The sequence below is a fragment of the Ips typographus genome, linkage group LG1 (genome assembly GCF_016097725.1).
Source record: "Ips typographus isolate SLU linkage group LG1, UJ_Ityp_2.0, whole genome shotgun sequence".
NCBI classification, from domain to species: Eukaryota; Metazoa; Arthropoda; class Insecta; order Coleoptera; family Curculionidae; genus Ips; species Ips typographus.
This window is the reverse complement of record NC_138422.1, coordinates 28,062,851-28,081,782: the sequence shown is the minus strand read 5'-3', so window position 1 is coordinate 28,081,782 and position 18,932 is coordinate 28,062,851. Positions and strand designations below refer to the sequence as shown.

Here is an 18,932-nt window from a genome sequence, read left to right as displayed (position 1 = left end):
GTAAATGAAGGATCGTTTTGTTATACTGAGGGTGCGTAACGACTCATTTGTATACAGGGTCGTCAAAAAAAATCATAAACTTGCCACTAAAAAAAATGAAAAATCTCAAGTTTTTTAAATGGAAACCCCCATTTTTTATGACGGAATCATTTTGAGCATTTAAAATTACTATAAGTTTCAATTTACTTGCCTATACCTAAATCCAACCCATTTCGTTTTATTTGAGAATAAACATTTTTTATTATAAAAATTCCAGATTTCTTGAAAATTTCTCTCTCTAATTACGTGTAACTGACAGAGAAACGTAGATAATTGCATGCGTGAAGACAGTAAACGAAAAAAATACCAAGTAGGCCATATTTTCAGTACGCTGTTGCCAAAATCCAATACCGTCGACAAAATTAATTGGATTGATACTTGGTATTTTTTTCGTTTACTGTCTTCACGCATGCAATTATCTACGCTTCTCTGTCAGTTACACGTAATTAGAGAGAGAAATTTTCAAGAAATCTGGAATTTTTATAATAAAAAATGTTTATTCTCAAATAAAACGAAATGGGTTGGATTTAGGTATAGGCAAGTAAATTGAAACTTATAGTAATTTTAAATGCTCAAAATGATTCCGTCATAAAAAATGGGGGTTTCCATTTAAAAAACTTGAGATTTTTCATTTTTTTTAGTGGCAAGTTTATGATTTTTTTTTGACGACCCTGTATACAAATGAGTCGTTACGCACCCTCAGTATAATAAAACGATCCTTCATTTACAATAACCCAAAGTTTCATTGCAAAATGAAATACGGTTTTAACATAGTACAAAAATATGTTGAGCGTTGCAACTGTCACTTTTTTGGAAAAACATCAAATATTTCGAAAACGGCTAGAGATAGACATAGGGCATTCTATACAAAAGTTGGTCAGAATTTTGTGAGGAATCCAAATATGTAATAATATATAGGGTGTTCTATTTAAAATAAGAAAGTTGTGATCGACTTCCGGTATAAGCGGAAGTGCAACCATCTTGAAAATATTTTAGTTGGATTGGGCATGCCCACATCAGTACCCTACCAAATTTTCAAAACTCTCCTATTTATACTTTTTCCAATATCAATCGAGGTCTTTCGTCGTGGGACACCCTGTATTATATTAAATTATACATTTTACGAAATTTTATCAACAAGTGAAATTAATGTTTTGAGTGTTTCTTAATTATGATAAAATGCTTTGACTGCAATCTTTTCTGATAGCAAGAAAAACCAATCTCAAAAAACCCATACAACTAGATATGGCTTTTTTGAGACTTTTTTTTAATTCCAGGTGTCATTTTTGAGATATTTGATTTTCAAAATGGCGGAATATCTGATTTTGACTCTAAGTTTCTTGAGTTTATTTATTTAAACTGTCTTATCAAATTGTTTCACTTACGTGATATCACTCTTCTAAATCCTTTAATTTTTGTTGTTTAAGTTAAGGCTTTCTTAAGCTTTACTTTGCCATTGTACAGTTTTCTTTCCCTCTTTCTTGCTAACTTTTGTTTTTTCACCTGTTTTGGTCTCATCGCTATTTCTTAACTGTTATATGTCACTGGTTGTGGCTATAATTTGGCCAATTGGCAAAATATTTCCATTAATCACCTGTTGATGATGATTTACAAAAAAATCGAATGAATCTAAACAACTCCCCATATCAGTCTTTAAAAAATTCAGACTTAAACTTAAAAATGGATCAATTAATTCATTTATATGTTCATCTCAACAAAGTAAATAACCTAAGCAGAAAATGACCCTTTTTCCGTGTATGTGTGAAAAACTCGATTTTAGCCCTTTGAATTATTTAATTTGAGACCATGTGCCAGCCCTTACAATAGCCCTGCGGAAATCATCGACCCTTTCTGTTGTAAAACGATTGAAAAGGTCTTTTTTTCCGGTATCATAAATGCCTAAAAATGGAAATATTCTTCACGGGTACTATTATGACAGCCGGGAAATGAGCCAAACAAGATAAACACATAATACGGATGTGTAAAAGGTTATCAATCACTTTTTGCCACATTTATTTAGGTTAGGTTATACGTTATTTTCCCCAAGGAATGTTATACGTTTTGTCACTTTTGTTTTGATCGATTATGTACCAGGACATTCATTGATTATACAAAATTAAATTGCTTTGTACTTGTACGTTATTCCCAATTTTAAAATAAAATAATAAAAAATGATATAGAGAGTTACAAGGCTCTGAACAGTTGACTTATTGAAAATCAAAAAAATATTTTTTCCTAAAAACAGTAAAAATTTGGACTAAATATGTATGGGGACGAATGATGAATACCTAAACATTTTATGCAAAAAAGGACATTTGACAACAATGTTCGGTACCTCAATCAAGTTTTTTCAAACTTTAACTATAATTGACAGCATTGAAAATAAAGCCAAAAACCACTTACATTCATTGGTCCTTTCCGTTTGCTGTCTTGCCGTTCAGGATTGGACCTCTGAAGATGACGACTTAGCGCAAACATCTCGGCCAGCCGAGACCTGGTTTTTGCTCCTGAAGAAGGCGGTTCCGAAACGGGTACGACCGGCGCCACCTGTTGCGGACTGCGTCTTCTCGAATTGGGAAACACCAGGTGTTCGATATCCGGAGTGTATCTGCGTATAAGGGAAAAACAAAACTTAATCAAATCTATTTTGTAACCGAGGAATTTATAAACAAAAAGTCAATGTAAAGTAGGATGACGTCAAAGCCGCAGTGTAGAAAAAGAGAAGATCTGTTTCTCTAGCATTTTATTAAAACGAAACAAATTACTTTGAACGTATAATATGCAAAAATGACCATACACATGAACTCCAATGTGTATGATAGAGCATTAAATTAATGTATGCTAAAACAGAATTACTAAGTAGGAATCAAAATTTTGCAAAAAGAATTAATGGACCAAATTGGAGAACATTTAAAAACTTGCAGGTCCATTTCTGCCTTGCAAATATGATAAAATCTATTGGTTTTAAATGAAAATAGACCAGTAACTTTATATAGCCACTGAAAACTATTTTTGACTGGAAAATCAGTCAGTAATCTTAGTAAAAGTCAAAAATTTTGTTAATTACCAACGTTTTTGTTAAAACTAAAGAGGGTGGTCCAGTTTTAAATGTCAATAATTCACCATTCGATAGCCCATCAAAAAATAAGTTAACATACATAGATGTCATTTCCCTGAAAAATGCTTCCCAAGGAAAATATACAGTCCATAAAAGTTTAGTTTAAAAAATCGGTTACTTGTCAAAACTGTCAGACCGCTGGAGCAATATTTTAATCAAATTTATAACAAATATACAGTGTGACCCATTTAGAATGGAAACACCCCTATAAAATTTTAGGTTATTAACCGATTTCAATGATTTTTTTTTTTAAATAATTAGGAATGAAAATTTTAAATATTTATTTCAGTTTTCAGGTCATATTACGATACTTTTTCTTGATAGAAAATGGAGAATTTTTATTAGCGATTTTTTTATTGAAAAAATTACTACGCCACTGGATAATAGCTGTGACCAAAATTTCATGAAAATCCATTCATTAATAACAAAGTTATGACAAATTAAAATTCAAAAATCCTCTAAGCTAACGGTCACAAAAGAACACCCTGCATCAACTGTTGCCATAGAAATGGTGTTATTATTTACTTGTTTATTATTAATTATTAATTGATTAATTTCTTAAAAAAAAAATTTGGTCACAGCTATTTGAAAGCACTATAGATCCAGTGGCGTAGTAATTTTTTCAATAAAACTCATTATGTGATGTTAATGACGTTTGTCGAAACTGTCCAGTGGTGTAAATACAGAAAGATGGTTTTCATGTTTCTGCTTCATTCTCTACGTCACTGTATATTTTTCAAAAATATCTGTTTACTTGTTCAATTTACAAAATAAGTATCTCTCTATAAAATTCTGATTTGAAACTTTGTTTACGAGATAATTGAGTTAATACGTTCAAAACAAACCCAACCCAACTTAAAAATTTTCTTGAAAACAGTGAAAATTCACTTAAGAAGCTTAAAAAACGTCTTTGGACATAGTTTCCAAACAAATTGAAAGACTTTAGTTTTGAAAATTGACTTAGAAACCAGTAAATTTACTTTGAAACGGTGAAAATTGACTTGAGAGGCTTAAAAATGTCTTGGTAACCAGTTTTCAGACAAATTGAAAGACTTTAGCTTTGGCAATTGGCTTGGAAACTATGAAAATTTACTTGAGAGGCTTAAAAACTGTCTTTGTAGTCGGTCGTTATAGTTTTCAGATAAGTTGAAAAACTTTAGTAGTGAAAATTGACTTGTAGCCATGAAAAACTACTTTATCTAGAATTTTTGACTACAAATTCACACATTTCAACCTTGAAAATTGACTTGGACACCAAAAAGTGACTCTGAACCAATGAAAAGTGACATAAAAGCTTAAAATTTGCACTTAAAGTAAGTTTTCATAATTTGAAAATACATTTCAATATTTTAGTCTTGAAAATAGTCTTAAATACAGAATATTGACATTAGATTCTTTATTTTTTTATTTTCTTAGAACTCTGGGCTATTTTTAGGGCTTTAAAACTGCTTTCAGCTTGAAAAATTAAGTAGCTATTAGGGTTATCTTTACCAAGTTTTTGACATAGCAGGCTTAAAAAACTATTTTAACATTTTTGAAAAATCAAATTTTAAACTATTTTTATAGTAAAAGTAAGTTTCAGACTAGTAAACAAATTTGGCATTAAAAATTCTACGATATTAGTCTTAAACGCTAATTTTTAGAATTAAATTAGTCCAAAATGTTTAATTGAATAAAAAAAAGTTTGAATTGAATGATCACTTTTACACTACCTATAGTCAAAAAAATTGAACGCCAGTAAACATTAGTCCAAAAATCCTGTTTTTTGACTATTGACTAATATTCAGTGTCAAAAATTAACTCGTAAACCTCACAGGTGACCAGATTTGAATACTTTTGAACCATTTTAACGTAAAAAACACAATAACCCAATTAGACATTTTTGTCAATTTTGAATAACATCACAGCTGGCTAATATATAACTTTGGAGGTTTGTGTCTTCCTTAGGAAGCGTTCTTCAGGAAAATGACATAATGCATGTCAACTTATTTTTTGATGGGCTATCGATTGGTGAATTATTGACATTTTAAACTGGACCACCCTGTATACTGAGACAAAAAATTTCCTCTTTGAACCTACTTCTTGATCAATAATTTTCAAAGGATTTGCAGGTTAAAATTTGTGATCTAGTTCAACACATGCGTGTATTTTCACTTGCTTGACGTCATTCTAGATGGATAAAATTTTGACTATATTTATGTTGGCACAAACAAAATATCTGACGTCATCCTTATTTGGTTTGATTTTTCCTATACAAACGCTTCCAGAATTGGAACATATCGATTCGAGGGTTTTTGAATAAAACATCCCGTTTCTGTGCATAATGGCTTCGGCAAAGGGTAAGCCTGAATGGAACTATTACCAGCATTGGATGGTGATATTTATTTCACGTGAACATAATATGTTGAATTTTAAGTGACATTGCTGCTCTGGTTGTATTGTTATCGCCCCGGCTAATTTTAGTTAGGGAATTCTCACACACCAATTTAAATTTAAGGAAGATGGACCGAGAGGAGAGATATCATTGATTGAATGTCACACACAACAAAACGTCTTTTATAACCTCATTTTGTAAAGGGTGTTCAATTTTCTCCCAAACCAGATATAAGTTTTAATTGTTGGGATTTCAAGAAATATGTATGATAGTAACGCTTTACTTTAAGTTATTGTGCTGTATTTAGGAGGGGAATTTGCAAAACATTTTAAAAACAAACAGATTAAGGCGAAGAGTTTTATAATACTTTCAACCAGTTTATAAATAAGAGTCTTTATTGCTATTATCCAAAAATAAGGTGTTCTCATTACACCGGATAATTAATTTTAGGTGTAATCCAAATCCATTATGCCGCCCCCATTCGTCTACAAAAGCGCTTAAGCAAATTACTTAACAGTGTTTTATTGCCGCCTTTAATTTGGCTTCCCATTTCAACTGCCGTCCTTAAGGAGCTCTACAATTAGTATTTTAATTATTATCAAAACCACTTTCGGGTATTTTAGTGGGTAGTACATATTTTTGCTACTGAATATCGTCAAGTGGCATTAATCAAGTGACGGTCACATCTGGCAGACTTAACGAACCGATTTACGTTAAAAGGGAGTTTTCTCTTTTAACGTCTCCAAGCTGAAGGAGATTTTATTCCCGAGTGTGTGCCACGTATTTCCAAGACTTTTAGTTTAGTGGCGGTTGTGTCTTAAAGTGCCGACACCACCGGAAATGGTTGATCATCGTTATTTATGAGGTTCGCTTGCATAAATGCAAAACGGCATAACGCATTCATGGAAATTGGGAAATGGCGCAAACGGTCATTGATTTTCCTGTCGGCGGCCCTTACACTATCGATGATACAGTATTAAACGCAGCTTTGTTATTCAAGGGTTTATTACCATAAAACAAAAATTAGGAAAATTGTTACATTTAGTAGCCGTTTCACATAGAAGAACTGTTATGCAGAATGTCGTTACGTTAAGAAAACGTTATTTCTGGACTTATTATTATGATTTTAATTTTTCTCCAACCTTGTTTAATTGGAATCAAACGAGGGTCAATATTGTTGTAGGGAAGTTAAATCAACTCTACTTAGATGATGAGGGTTTTGATGTATTTTTTACTTCAAAATAAGTTTATTTTTCACTAATACTATTACTTGTCACATTCATGATTTTACTTGATTAACTTTTTTTTTAAATTCTCATTTTAAACAATAACTAAAAAAATAAATGAATACAGCATACTGGTGACATTAGACAATCTCAACACAGTGGGTATTTTGTAATTGGTCAAAAAAAGCAGTTGATATACGACTAGCATGGTAATGAACCATTACTACCCTTAATTTGCGCTTATTTTTGCTTAATTTAAGGTTTTTAGTTATAAATATACCCTTTGCTGTGCATGGGAACCCTTATGGAGCAAATAAAAAATTTGCCAAAAATGCACTTTTTACCAACACTGTCATTTTTGGTATTTTTGAAAGGTTGTAACTTTTTTATTTGAACTCCTACCAATTTCGCTAAACAGCCATTAGAAGAAAATACTACAAAATGAGCTAAAACTCGTCTCTATAACTCCTCACGTTACCGAGATATTGAATCTTAAAAAGTACTTAAAAAAGACCTCTAATACATCCCCATTCTTTAAATTTTTTTGAAAAATGAAAAAATATAAAATGCCTTTTTTGTGCTTATTTCACCTAATTTAAGATTTTTAGTTATAAATATGCCCTTTGCTGTGCATTGGAACCCTTGTAAAGCAAAATAAAAATTTGCCAAAATTGCACTTTTGACAGGTTGTAACTTATTTATACAGGGTGGTCCAGTTTTAAATGTCAATAATTCACCATTTGATAGCCCATCAAAAAATAAGTTAATATACATTATGTCATTTTTCTGAAAAAGTTCTTCAAATTTCACTTTAAAAAATCGTTTTTTTTTGTCTCATGAAATTAATACTCATTATGAATGACGTTTGCCAAAATTCTTCAGAAGCGTAGATACAGGAAGATGGTTTTCATGTTTTTGTCTTATTTTCTAGGTGTTTGGATATTTTTCAAAAATTACAGTTTCTTTTAAATTTATTGTTCACGATGAAAAATTAATTATCTCTAATACAATTCTAATTTGAAACTTCGTTTACGAGATAATTCAGTTATTACGTTCAAAGACCCAAACTCAACCCAACTTAAAAATTGTCTTGGAAACGAAAAATTGACTTAAGAAGCTTAAAAAATTTTATTGTAGCCAGTTTTCATAGTTTCCAAATAAACTGAAATTCTTTAGTTGTGAAAATTGATTTAGAAAAGATAAAAATTGATTTCAGAAGATTAAAAATTGTGTTTCTAACCAGTTTTCATACACATCCAGAGACTTTAATATTCAAAATTAACTTGTTTACATAAAAAAAACACTTTTTCTAGAATTTTTTATTACAAATTCATACATTTAAACCTTAAAAATTGACTAACACCAAAAAGTGACATCAGAAACGTAAAATTTGCATTTGAAGTAAGTTTTCATAATTTGAAAACAAATTTCAATATTTTAGTCTTGAAAATAGTCTTAGATACAGAACATTGACATTAGATTCATAAAAATTGTCTTGAAAACTAACTTTTCGTACTGTTTACTTTGCTTTACATTTTCTTAGAAGTCTGAACTATTTTTAGTGCTTCAAAACTGCTTTCAGCTTGGAAAATCGAAGTTATTGACATAGCAAACTTAAAAAAGCAATTTTTACATTCTCCATAGACTCAAAATGTCATTCTAAGCTTTTTTACTATTAAATCGACTTCTAGACACCTCAGTGCTAAAAATTCAAAGTATTTCTTAAAAATTTAGACTGTTTTTAGTGCTTTAAGATGCTTCAATACTATCTTTTGACTTATAAGGCCTAAAAGCCAGTTTGGACACTATCCGTAGTCTTAAAAATGTCATTTCAAGTTTAGCTTCTTTACTATTAAATTTCTACACGCATAGGTGCAATAAATTGTAGTATCTCTAAGAAATTCAGACTGTTTTTAGTGCTTTTTAAGACTGAAAAATCGAGTTTAAGACTATTTCCAAAAGTCAAGTTTCTTCAATAATAAAAGTAAAACAATTTGGTACCAAATGCTACGATATTAGTCTTGAGAAATAAAATAGTCCAAAAATTTAATTTACTTCTAGTCTTGTTTCAGAAAATTGAGTTGTACATCAATTAAAGTCCTGAAAATAGACTTTTGGACTCTCTATAGTCCTAGTAAAGTTAGTTCTAGCCTTAAAAATCAACTTTTAGATTATTTTTAGTAGCAAAAAATGAGTTTCATGTACAATACAATCTTTGTCTGGATTTCCGGATTGTTTTTAGTTTTTACCAGGAAGGCAGTCTGAGAAAACGAATTATAAGACTATTCCTAGTAGTTAATAGCAAGTTTTTAGACTATTCAGTACAAATTTGGAGTCTCACAAGTCTTGAATGTTCAGTTTTACACTATAAAACGATTTTTTAAATTGAAATTTGGTGGGAAACGTTTTTCAGAAAAATTACATAATGCAAGTCAAATCATTTTTTGATTGGCTATCGAATGGTGAATTATTGACACTTAAAACTGGACCACCCTGTATAACCTCCTATTTTTAAGCACAATAGTGAATTTCAAACAACTTTTAATGCTAACATGGGACAAAAATAACCGACTCACCGACTTAAATTAACCTAAATGAAGTAATTTGAAAATTAATTGAAACCTTGGTAGTCGTAGCAAAGCCTGCATAAACTATAGTAGAAGAGACCTTTCGGGGCGACTTTATGAAATCCATTTTCATTAAAGGTGTCTCAGAAGCAGAAGGCCGCAGGACGATAAATCACCGCACTAGCGTAGTTTAATATCAATTTTGATAAAAGTTGGCCGCTTGTACGCAAAACCACTTCCCGTTTTGTACTCATTTATCAGGTCGTCAAGACCGATTGTACCTGGTTATATTCAAAATTCCCCTAAAATGGATTCATTTGTTTAGTGTTGACGAGGGTGTGCCGAAATTTCTCGCTAATCTATTTTACGTGATGACGACACCTTCACTTTTCATTTGTTCCGTCTCCAGACTGACGTGTTTGAGTGGAAATTCAGGTAATATTCTTAGCAAATTGACTTATTTATTGTTACTCTTAACGTAGTTCAATTTTAGAAGTTACTTAACAAATAGGAAATACCACTACAACGTTTTGCAAAAATAATATAATTTCCGTTAATAATGCACAATCATTTCAACACATTCTTGTAATTTTTTTTTTTGAAAATTTTAGGCAATTAACCAGCACAATTATTGCGACACAATTTTGTACTCTTTATTTGAAAATTGTTGGTACAGTCAGCTCATTGATTTCAACACATTCTTTTACTTTTCTCTTGAAAATTTTAGGCAATTAACCAGCACAATCATTTCAACACATTCTCTTCGTTGGAAGCATTAAATTTTAAAATGTTAGAAAACTCGCGTCTGTAATCAATCTGTTAACTTACGAATTGAGCAATAAAATTTTCAGTAGTCTCATTTTTCTTATATTACTAGATTTTTGAAATATTTTTCTGTTTCAATCAATCGTTAGGGTTGTAACTTAGTAACAATTTGAGAGGGCACAAATAGCGAAAATGAAACGTACTTTGTTAACTCGACTTACCCTGGATCCATCCGGACAAAGTCTTGCATGCTGAGCTTCGAGGTAGCTGGTGCTGTTTTGGACGTTTGTCTGGACAACGAGGACGATTTCCGTTTAACGTTGAACGGTATCCGCTGGCCGGACGAAGTGTCCAGGTGCAGCAGCCGGTCGCGGATGTGCTGCAGGTCGTCCCGGGACATCGTACCACTTCCGCTTCCGGCTGTCTACCGCTTACTTTCCTTTTGGCATCACGAACCAAACAGTTTTCGAAATTCGGTATCTTCACTGTCCATTGACTCTCCCATCTGTCAAACAAAATTTTGAAAGATGAAAAGTTTTAAAGTGCTTTTTCTGTGCTTATTTCATTTAATTTAAGGTTCTCTTGTATAAATATGCCCCTTGCTGTGCATTGGAACCCTTATAGATCAAAATAAAAATTTGCCAAAATTGCACTTTTGACAAATATTGCATTTTTTTACTTTTTGAAAAATCGTAGTTCTTTTATTTATACTCGCAAGAAATTCGTTCCTACGTCATTTGAAAAAGCATAAAAAATACTACAAAATAGTTTAAAAATGGCCTCTCTAGCTCCTCATGTTACCGAGATATTGAAATTCAAAAATTACCTAAAAACCTCTCTAGTACCCCCCCAATCTTTCATTTTTTTTGAAAAGTGAAAAATTTTAAAGTGCTTTTTTTTTGCTTATTTTACCTAATTTAAGGTTCTTTTGTATAAATATGCCCTTTGCTGTGCATTGGAACCCTTATAGAGCAAAATAAAAATTTTCCAAAATTGCACTTTTGACAAAAATTGAATTTTTTGACTTTTTGAAAAATCGTAGCTCTTTTATTTAAATTCGCAGGAAATTCGTTCCTACGCCATTCGAAAAAGCATAAAAAATACTACAAAATGGGTTAAAAATGGCCCCTGTACCTCCTCATGTTACCGAGATATTGAATTTCAAAAAGTACCTAAAAAACCTCTCTGTACCCCCCCATTCCTTCAATTTTTTTGAAAAGTGAAAAATTGTATAGTGCTTTTTTTGTGCTTATTTTACCTAATTTAAGGTTCTTTTGTATAAATATGCCCTTTGCTGTGCATTGGAACCCTTATAGAGCAAAATAAAAATTTTCCAAAATTGCACTTTTGACAAAAATTGAATTTTTTGACTTTTTGAAAAATCGTAGCTCTTTTATTTAAATTCGCAGGAAATTCGTTCCTACGCCATTCGAAAAAGCAAAAAAAATCCTACAAAATGGGTTAAAAATGGCCTCTGTAGCTCCTCATGTTACCGAGATATTTTCAAAAAGTACCTAAAAATAATTAATAAGTTTGTAAAAAATAAGCAGTAAGTTCTAAAATTGTAATTTTTTTTAATTTCAACCGATTCTTCTATTTCGTCTTGACCTTCTGAGTTATCTGCCATAAACATGTTTCATGAAAATTTGTTGGAAAATTGCTGAAATTTGAATTTTCTGGAAAAAAGTTATTCCAACAGTCGTTCGTGGAACCCTGCGGTGTCCAAAATGCAAAATTCAAAATTGTCGACCATTGGATAACTAAAATTGAAAGGGTTAAAAGTAAATGTATAAATGTTTGGTTTATCAATTTAGTAAATCAGATTAAAGTCATTTAAACATAATCTTTCCCAATATAACCTTAAAACAATAAAATATGCATGGGTTTAGATGATGAGGAATTTAGAAATACTGCATAATTTGATTAATTTATACTCTCCTTATAGAATTTGTTAATTTTGTAGATATTTGGGTAACTGCTCAAAAAAATTGGTTAACAAGAAAAAATTCAACTTGCCTCGTGTATTAAACGAGAATAACTGATCTATTTCACTTGCTATTCTCGTTAATAAACGAAAGTAGTCCAGTAGATATCCATTTTTTGATTGAGAAAAAAATTAAATGTGAATGTGGATGAAATTTATTAAATCAATCAATAACAACAATTTTTTTTTTGTAAAGTGTTCAAAAACGACGTAAAGTTTTGACAAACAAAATTAGTTGCTCAAAACTGCTATTTTATAAATCTGAATAATACGACCTCACAAACTGGGATGAACGGAATTTGATTTCTTATTTTTTCTGTTTGCTTACGCTTTACGTAAACATGTCATTTATAAAAAAAAGTTTCTTAAGTAAGAGATTAGGTTTTGAAGGAACCAAAGCTCTACTAAATTCCATAAAAGTTTTGAGTGATGTATGTGAGATGTGGTTGAAAAGTTTCGATCATACAAAGTTGGTTTGTAGTTGGAAATTTCCTGTAACACGTAAAATTTCAAAAACTCACACACGCAAGAGTATTCGAAAGTTTGGTGATGTATTTGTAAATGCGCGAGAGTAAATAGAACACGGATTTGCATTTTCCCACCGCAACAAGCTTCAGATTGACGTTTCCAAGCTGGATTTTCTCCCTATTCTCGTCGAAGTGACGAATTGATTAGCCGCACTAGGAATACACTGAAAAGAGCTTGTCGAAGAATGTGGTAACGAGATATTTAACAAATATACATTAGAGAGAGTTTTCAAGTGAATTCAGCAATGTGTTTCAATCAGGCCTGCAATACTAAAAAGTTTTTGCGTGGACGAGGAAACCAATTAGAGAAACAACTTACACCTTCTCTAATTATATGGCATTTAACACCTGATTTGCTAAATTCCACTCTTGTGGCTATTCTATCTAAAGCTTATCGATTAATGGTTCATCAATTACCGCCTCAATTCTCCGTATTAATCTACTTATCTCATCAATCTTAGACCTGATAGAACGGAAATTTAGTAACTTTCAAACTGTAATGATTGACTACCTTTAAGGCAAATGCGTCAAAAGTGGTTTTTAGTTTGACTTTTCGATTCGCCACGATAAAACGATCTTTATTGCATTTACCATCAACAAACTTTATCGAATTCCCCACCTTTATAGATGTCGTCGAGGTCGCTAATATTCATATTTCAACTTCGACGAATCGATTGGCTCGAAAATGGAATATGTCGTAGTGCATTCCTGAACAGGGACACATTTCAACCCTTTTTTCAGTCCGGAATTTTGTCAAACGAAATTTGATTAGTGCGAACACTAAAGCTCTAATTCCACATTGTATGACTCTCTTCTGCAACTGTTGCTGGAAATAAATTCGTACGAAAACCCATCCAAAGTGAAGGTTTGTTCGGAGAGAGAATCTCCAACTAGTAATCAGAGAAATAGATACATCCATTGGCCACAAGTCAGAAAATTTCATAGTCACATTTACTTTTTCTGAGTTGGAAACCAGTCAGGGATTGCCTCTGCGAACAGACCTTTAAACACAGCAACATGTTGGTTTGGACAAACGGATTTGGGTAATAACAATTTGTACGTAAAAACCAGGACAGTTTGTTTGTACAAACCAAAATAAATGGTGCAAATTTGTCTGATCTTAATGCATGCGTTTTGAAGCTGTTTAAACACTGTTGTCTCTGAAAACTTTACTATCGTTTGCTAATGCAAATTATAAAATTGGCATTTAGGTAACTTGTTACAACAGATTATTTACATTGTGATGTTAACAATTTGAATCAGTTTACACAAGAAAGGTTTGAGAACTTGTTTCATGCAGTTTTAGTTTTAAATTGTAATAAAAGTAAGAGGTTATTGTCCTAAAATACCAAACTAATCGATAGCATGTTTGGTCTGAAAATAAAGGAATGATATAACTTACCTTTGCTTATAACGAAAATTGTATCTCTGAAGGAATACAGAAGGTTAAAGTTTTAATTCCTGCAATTAATCAATCCATTAAAGTAATCTAAAACCAAAAAAATATATATTTTTTTAAATACAAAAGGAAGCTAATGCTTTTTTATTGATCCACAGTTCACCAATCACTCTTCAACCGAAGTTTTACCAGGATCAACTAAATTTACTTTCTACTTGAACATTTTGGACGCTGAACATAAAACCAAATCATAAAAAAAAGAAGAAAGATAAATATTTTCCCTACTTTCAATTCTTCTTCTTTTAGTCTGAATTTGAAAATTTGAAGAAGGCGCGCAAAATGTATTCACTAATTTTGACAGCTTTTCTTCTCTTTTTTCAATTTTTTTTTAAGCTGGTAGAGAAAACATTCTTAGTGCAAAAATAATGTTGTCACATTTTCACACAAAAATCGTAGTTCTTTTATTTAGACTCGCAGGAAATTCGTTCCTACGCCATTCGAAAAAGCATACAAAATACTACAAAATAGGTTAAAAATGGCCTCTCTAGCTCCTGATGTTACCGAGATATTGAATTTCAAAGAGTACCTAAAAATCCTCTCTAGTACCCCCCATTCTTTAAATTTTGTCGAAAAATGAAAAATTTTAAAGTGCTTTTTTTGTGCTTATTTTACCTAATTTAAGGTTCTTTTGTATAAATATGCCCTTTGCTGTGCATTGGAACCCTTATAGAGCAAAATAAAAATTTGCCAAAATTGCACTTTTGACAAAAATTGAATTTTTTGACTTTTTGAAAAATCGTAGCTCTTTTATTTAAATTCACAGGAAATTCGTTCTTACGCCATTCGAAAAAGCATAAAAAATACTACAAAATGGGTTAAAAATGGCCTCTCTAGCTCCTCACGTTACCGAGATATTGAATTTCAAAAAGTACCTAAAAAACCTCTCTAGTACCTCCCCATTCTTTCAATTTTTTTGAAAAGTGAAAAATTTTAAAGTGCTTTTTTTGTGCTTATTTTACCTAATTTAAGGTTCTTTTGTATAAATATGCCCTTTGCTGTGCATTGGAACCCTTATAGAGCAAAATAAAAATTTGCTAAAATTGCACTTTTGACAAAAATTGAATTTTTTGACTTTTTGAAAAATCATAGCTCTTTTATTTATATTCGCAGGAAATTCGTTCCTACGCCATTCGAAAAAGTATAAAAAATACTACAAAATGGGTTAAAAATGGCCTCTGTAGCTCCTCAAGTTACCGAGATATTGAATTTCAAAAAGTACATAAAAAATATATAATTTAAGTTCGAACAGCATTATTGTAAGTAGTCCAGTAGATATCCATTTTTTGATTGAGAAAAAAATTAAATTCGAATGTGGAAGAAGGAAAGAAGGAAGAAAGAAGTTTAGGATTAACTAAATTTACTTTCTACTTGAACATTTTGGACGCTGAACATGACCAAATCATAAAAAAAAAGAAGAAAGATAAATATTTTCCCTACTTTCAATTCTTCTTCTTTTAGTCTGAATTTGAAAATTTGAAAAAGGCACGAAAAATGTATTCACTAATTTTGACAGCTTTTCTTCTCATCTTTTCAATTTTTTTTTAAGCTGGTAGAGAAAACATTCTTAGTGCAAAAATAATGTTGTCACATTTTCTTCCTCTTTTCTGGTATAATACAATTATTTTCGCAAAAAAAATATATTTAGCCCCTTTTCTTTTCTGTTTTCATTTCAGTTCTTTTTGAATCTGCTGATCTTTTCTTCTTCTTTTCTCCTCGTTTTTTAATTTTTTAATGCGCAAATTATGTGACTTTGACCACACGGGAAGTACACATAAACTTCTTGTTAAAGCATTTCAATTATTTTGGTACAGCAAGTTATATTATACTAATTTGTTTCCCTGTGTGCTAATACAAAACAATTTAAGCGGAATTGTTGTTGTAGGTTTACTTATCTTTTGCACCTGACTTCACTCAACTTTCCTTTATCTCGAGTGTGTATTATTTTATTATAATGTTCAAACGAATAAGGAACCACTACAATCAAATTGCCATTTCTAATTAGTACCTAATACTACTATGAATTGGTTTGTGGTGGTTTTTCTAGCTGGAATATCCAGTCAGGGTAAGTAACTAGCAATTTACATATTAAGTCTATAAATTTTGGAACAGTTTCAGGACTATCCTCAAAGCAAGCAGAACTTGGGGACACAATTAGTGAACTTATCAATGCTACCATAAATGATTTAGTTAACGGTCTTGATGATCCATTAACGTTGAATTCGTCTTATGAAAAGTTTAATAATGTTATACTAACGTGAGTGTGTTATAATAGTAATTTGCCTAACAGGTGTGCAAAGTGATATTTTTCCGCATACAAGTGCAGAAAATGTTTTTTCAAAAATCTGAATGTTTTGAGAAAAGCTTTAACATCTCCAGTAACCGCACCATGTATGGCTTAATAAAATGCGAGCAAAAGTAAACTTAGAAAAAAATGTAGAAGCTTAAGTTTTTAGGGGTTGGCTTAACACTTCAAATGTCCAATTAACCGGTCTTCACTCAATTTATTTACCAGTTATTGACGTAAACTACGAAATACTAGGATCATCCACTCTGAATCTGACTCTAAGTATTGGCGATTTGAATTTGTTTGGAGAGTATGAAACTAGTTTGCTCCTTTTGGAACTGTTACCCTTTTCTGGTAAAGGAAACGTCAGGTGCGTAATTTAAATAATTTGCAAAACATCTTTAACAGAAAATTTTAGTGCAAACATTGATCAAATCACTGTGAAACTCTATACCGAGGCTACAATATCCCTGATACCATTCAACATCAGTAATTTTAAAAACACAAATGTGGATTTGGTGTTAGGAAGTGACAGTTATGTAAGTTGCCAGCATTACAAAGTTTTCAGTTACAACCACCCACTTTGTAGATTAAAATTGGAGGTCTCTATTACGACGACGATTTCTCTGAGATAGTGAACGAAGTATTGGAGGATGTTATCCCTAAAGTGATTGAGTTTGTTTATGCTTTCCATGACAATATCAGCAACGTAATCAGTCCCATTTTACAATCATTACTGGACAGTATTTTCAATTAATTGACTAATTAAATTGATTAATTATCTATTTTTTTTATTTCGTTATGGTTTTGTTCAAAAGTGTTTCTAAAGTGTTTCTAAAGATAATTATGATTAGCAAGGACGAGACATATTTATCAATCAAATTAAAGTGTTTTCAGGAGATAATTTAAAAAATTATTCAAGATGTAAAAAGACAAAATATGTTTTACTAAGTTTTCCCAAAAATTTTCTTTCAGGGAGTTCAGCTCCTAATTAATGGAACACTCACACAGCAACAAGAACAAAAAAATTGCTTCAAAACTGTAATGCATTCAAACTTAAAAACCACAAATATTTTAAATGGGACCCTCAGTATATTATAGTGCCATTTAGTTCTGCTTGTCAGTACCTTTATTATGGTCTACTATGTGCTGCAAAAAAACTCTTTGGGTTTCGATATATTTAGAATTAAAGTTGTCGTTACTTTCAACAGGAAAAAAGAAAAAACTGCAATACTTTCAATTAATCACTCTGTATATATTTCTGAGATATTTAAAATTTGCGTGTTTTTCAATAGGATATACATATTACAGGGGAGTAATCAACAATATTTTGTATTTAAACTTTCTATGTTTATTTTGCTTTTTTTTGTAGAATTTCTAGAAAAATCTGATTTTCTAGTTTAGACTTGCTTTTTTTAGTCACGTGTTGTCAAGTTGAAAATTTAGATTGTAAGAGAGGCTTATATATAATTTTTAACAATAATTAGCATATACCCAAATTAAATCAGCATCGTCGAATTAAACTAAGATCTTTTTCTAATGGAATATTTCTGCCAATATCCACATATTGCAACAATGTTGTTTTAAACTGATTATTTCAAAACTAATTAGCATTGTTCCGCATAAATCTTCATTACGTTCAGCTACATTAGAAAATAAATTGAATTGAAATTTTTCAACTTTTACTTTTATCGAACCAAAAAGAGATCAATCATTCCCCGATATTTTGGCGCCCCCGGGGAACAAACGCCGTGTAACTTGAGTATGCCAATCGGAGTTTCTATAGCATTGAAAACTTAAACCGTGTTTCATTTTTCATGTAGTTGATAGCTTCTTAGATTCAGTTGTGTTCTATATTTCTTTTTAAAATTTTTACACAGATTTCATTTTTCTAATAATATAAAATTGATTAGTTATTGCAGTGACGTATTTGGTTCGATTAGGAAATAACCTAAATTGGTTCTTTTACGTCCCAATTATAATAAGCAATCTAATCTAACTTAATAACATTTGCCAAAATAAGCTCATATGGTTATTTTCTTCTTGAACAAAACTGATTCACTTCTCTCAATCAAAACTTAATCTTGCATTGGTGTACTGTGTGTTGTAAATTTTTTATTGGCTGGATTTAGCGAAATACAAAAAAGAGCGGCAAAAAAAACATACATTCCGGATTTAACAAGCACTTTCACACTTCAACAAAAAACAAAATTTACAACAAAATTTAGGAAAATTTAGTTTCACCTGGGGAACAGATTTGTAATTACGCCTTCATCAAAATTTTAGAGCCCAAATTGCCTAAAGCATTGTTCTAGTACCGTTGAGAGCTAAATTACTGTTAACAATCCTTGTACAATGGTGTTACGATTCACTGGCAATTTTCCGTAATTTCTGTTAACATTGTTCTTCTACACATTTAAGCCGCAACCCTGGATATCGATTTACACTGGATATTGCTTAAAATGACCGAAATTTTGCTGTCATTTAATATCTATTCCCCAAAGACCGATGTTAAAAAAAACTGATCGATCTTTGCGATCCTTTAATACCATTGCCGAATTCGATACTTTTATTGCCTTGAAATCTTCG

At 31.2% G+C, this 18,932-nt stretch overlaps 3 protein-coding genes across 3 annotated transcripts in view; 2 read left to right on the top strand and 1 right to left on the bottom strand.

Annotated features, from left to right (window-relative positions):
• The window catches only part of mus301 (mutagen-sensitive 301), a 178,741-nt gene that overhangs the window by 32,167 nt on the left and 127,642 nt on the right, over window positions 1-18,932 (top strand). The gene's annotated exons all lie outside the window — the stretch shown is intronic.
• RhoGEF3 (Rho guanine nucleotide exchange factor 3) overlaps window positions 1-18,932 on the bottom strand; it is a 164,561-nt gene that overhangs the window by 144,049 nt on the left and 1,580 nt on the right. The window contains exons 2-3 of the mRNA XM_081995654.1: window positions 10,311-10,594; window positions 2,443-2,647 (exon numbers count right to left, since the gene is read on the bottom strand). Coding sequence (XP_081851780.1) covers window positions 2,443-2,647; window positions 10,311-10,489 — 384 coding nt within the window. The 5' untranslated portion in view covers window positions 10,490-10,594. The remainder of the gene's footprint in view (window positions 1-2,442; window positions 2,648-10,310; window positions 10,595-18,932) is intronic.
• On the top strand, window positions 15,962-17,126 carry LOC145740260 (uncharacterized). Its single transcript, XM_081995701.1, has 5 exons — window positions 15,962-16,121; window positions 16,169-16,313; window positions 16,513-16,713; window positions 16,762-16,882; window positions 16,933-17,126. The coding sequence occupies exons 1-5, from the start codon at window positions 16,076-16,078 to the stop codon at window positions 17,098-17,100; spliced, it is 681 nt and encodes a 226-aa protein (XP_081851827.1). The 5' UTR covers window positions 15,962-16,075; the 3' UTR covers window positions 17,101-17,126.

Excerpts from the sequence above, each read along its gene's own strand:
- LOC145740260 (XM_081995701.1), top strand. The coding sequence starts at position 16,076 with ATGAATTGGTTTGTGGTGGTTTTTCTAGCTGGAATATCCAGTCAGG. Across the intron at positions 16,714-16,761 it reads TCTGGTAAAGGAAACGTCAG|TGCAAACATTGATCAAATCA; the intron begins GTGCGTAATTTA and ends AGAAAATTTTAG. Across the intron at positions 16,883-16,932 it reads TGTTAGGAAGTGACAGTTAT|ATTAAAATTGGAGGTCTCTA; the intron begins GTAAGTTGCCAG and ends CCCACTTTGTAG.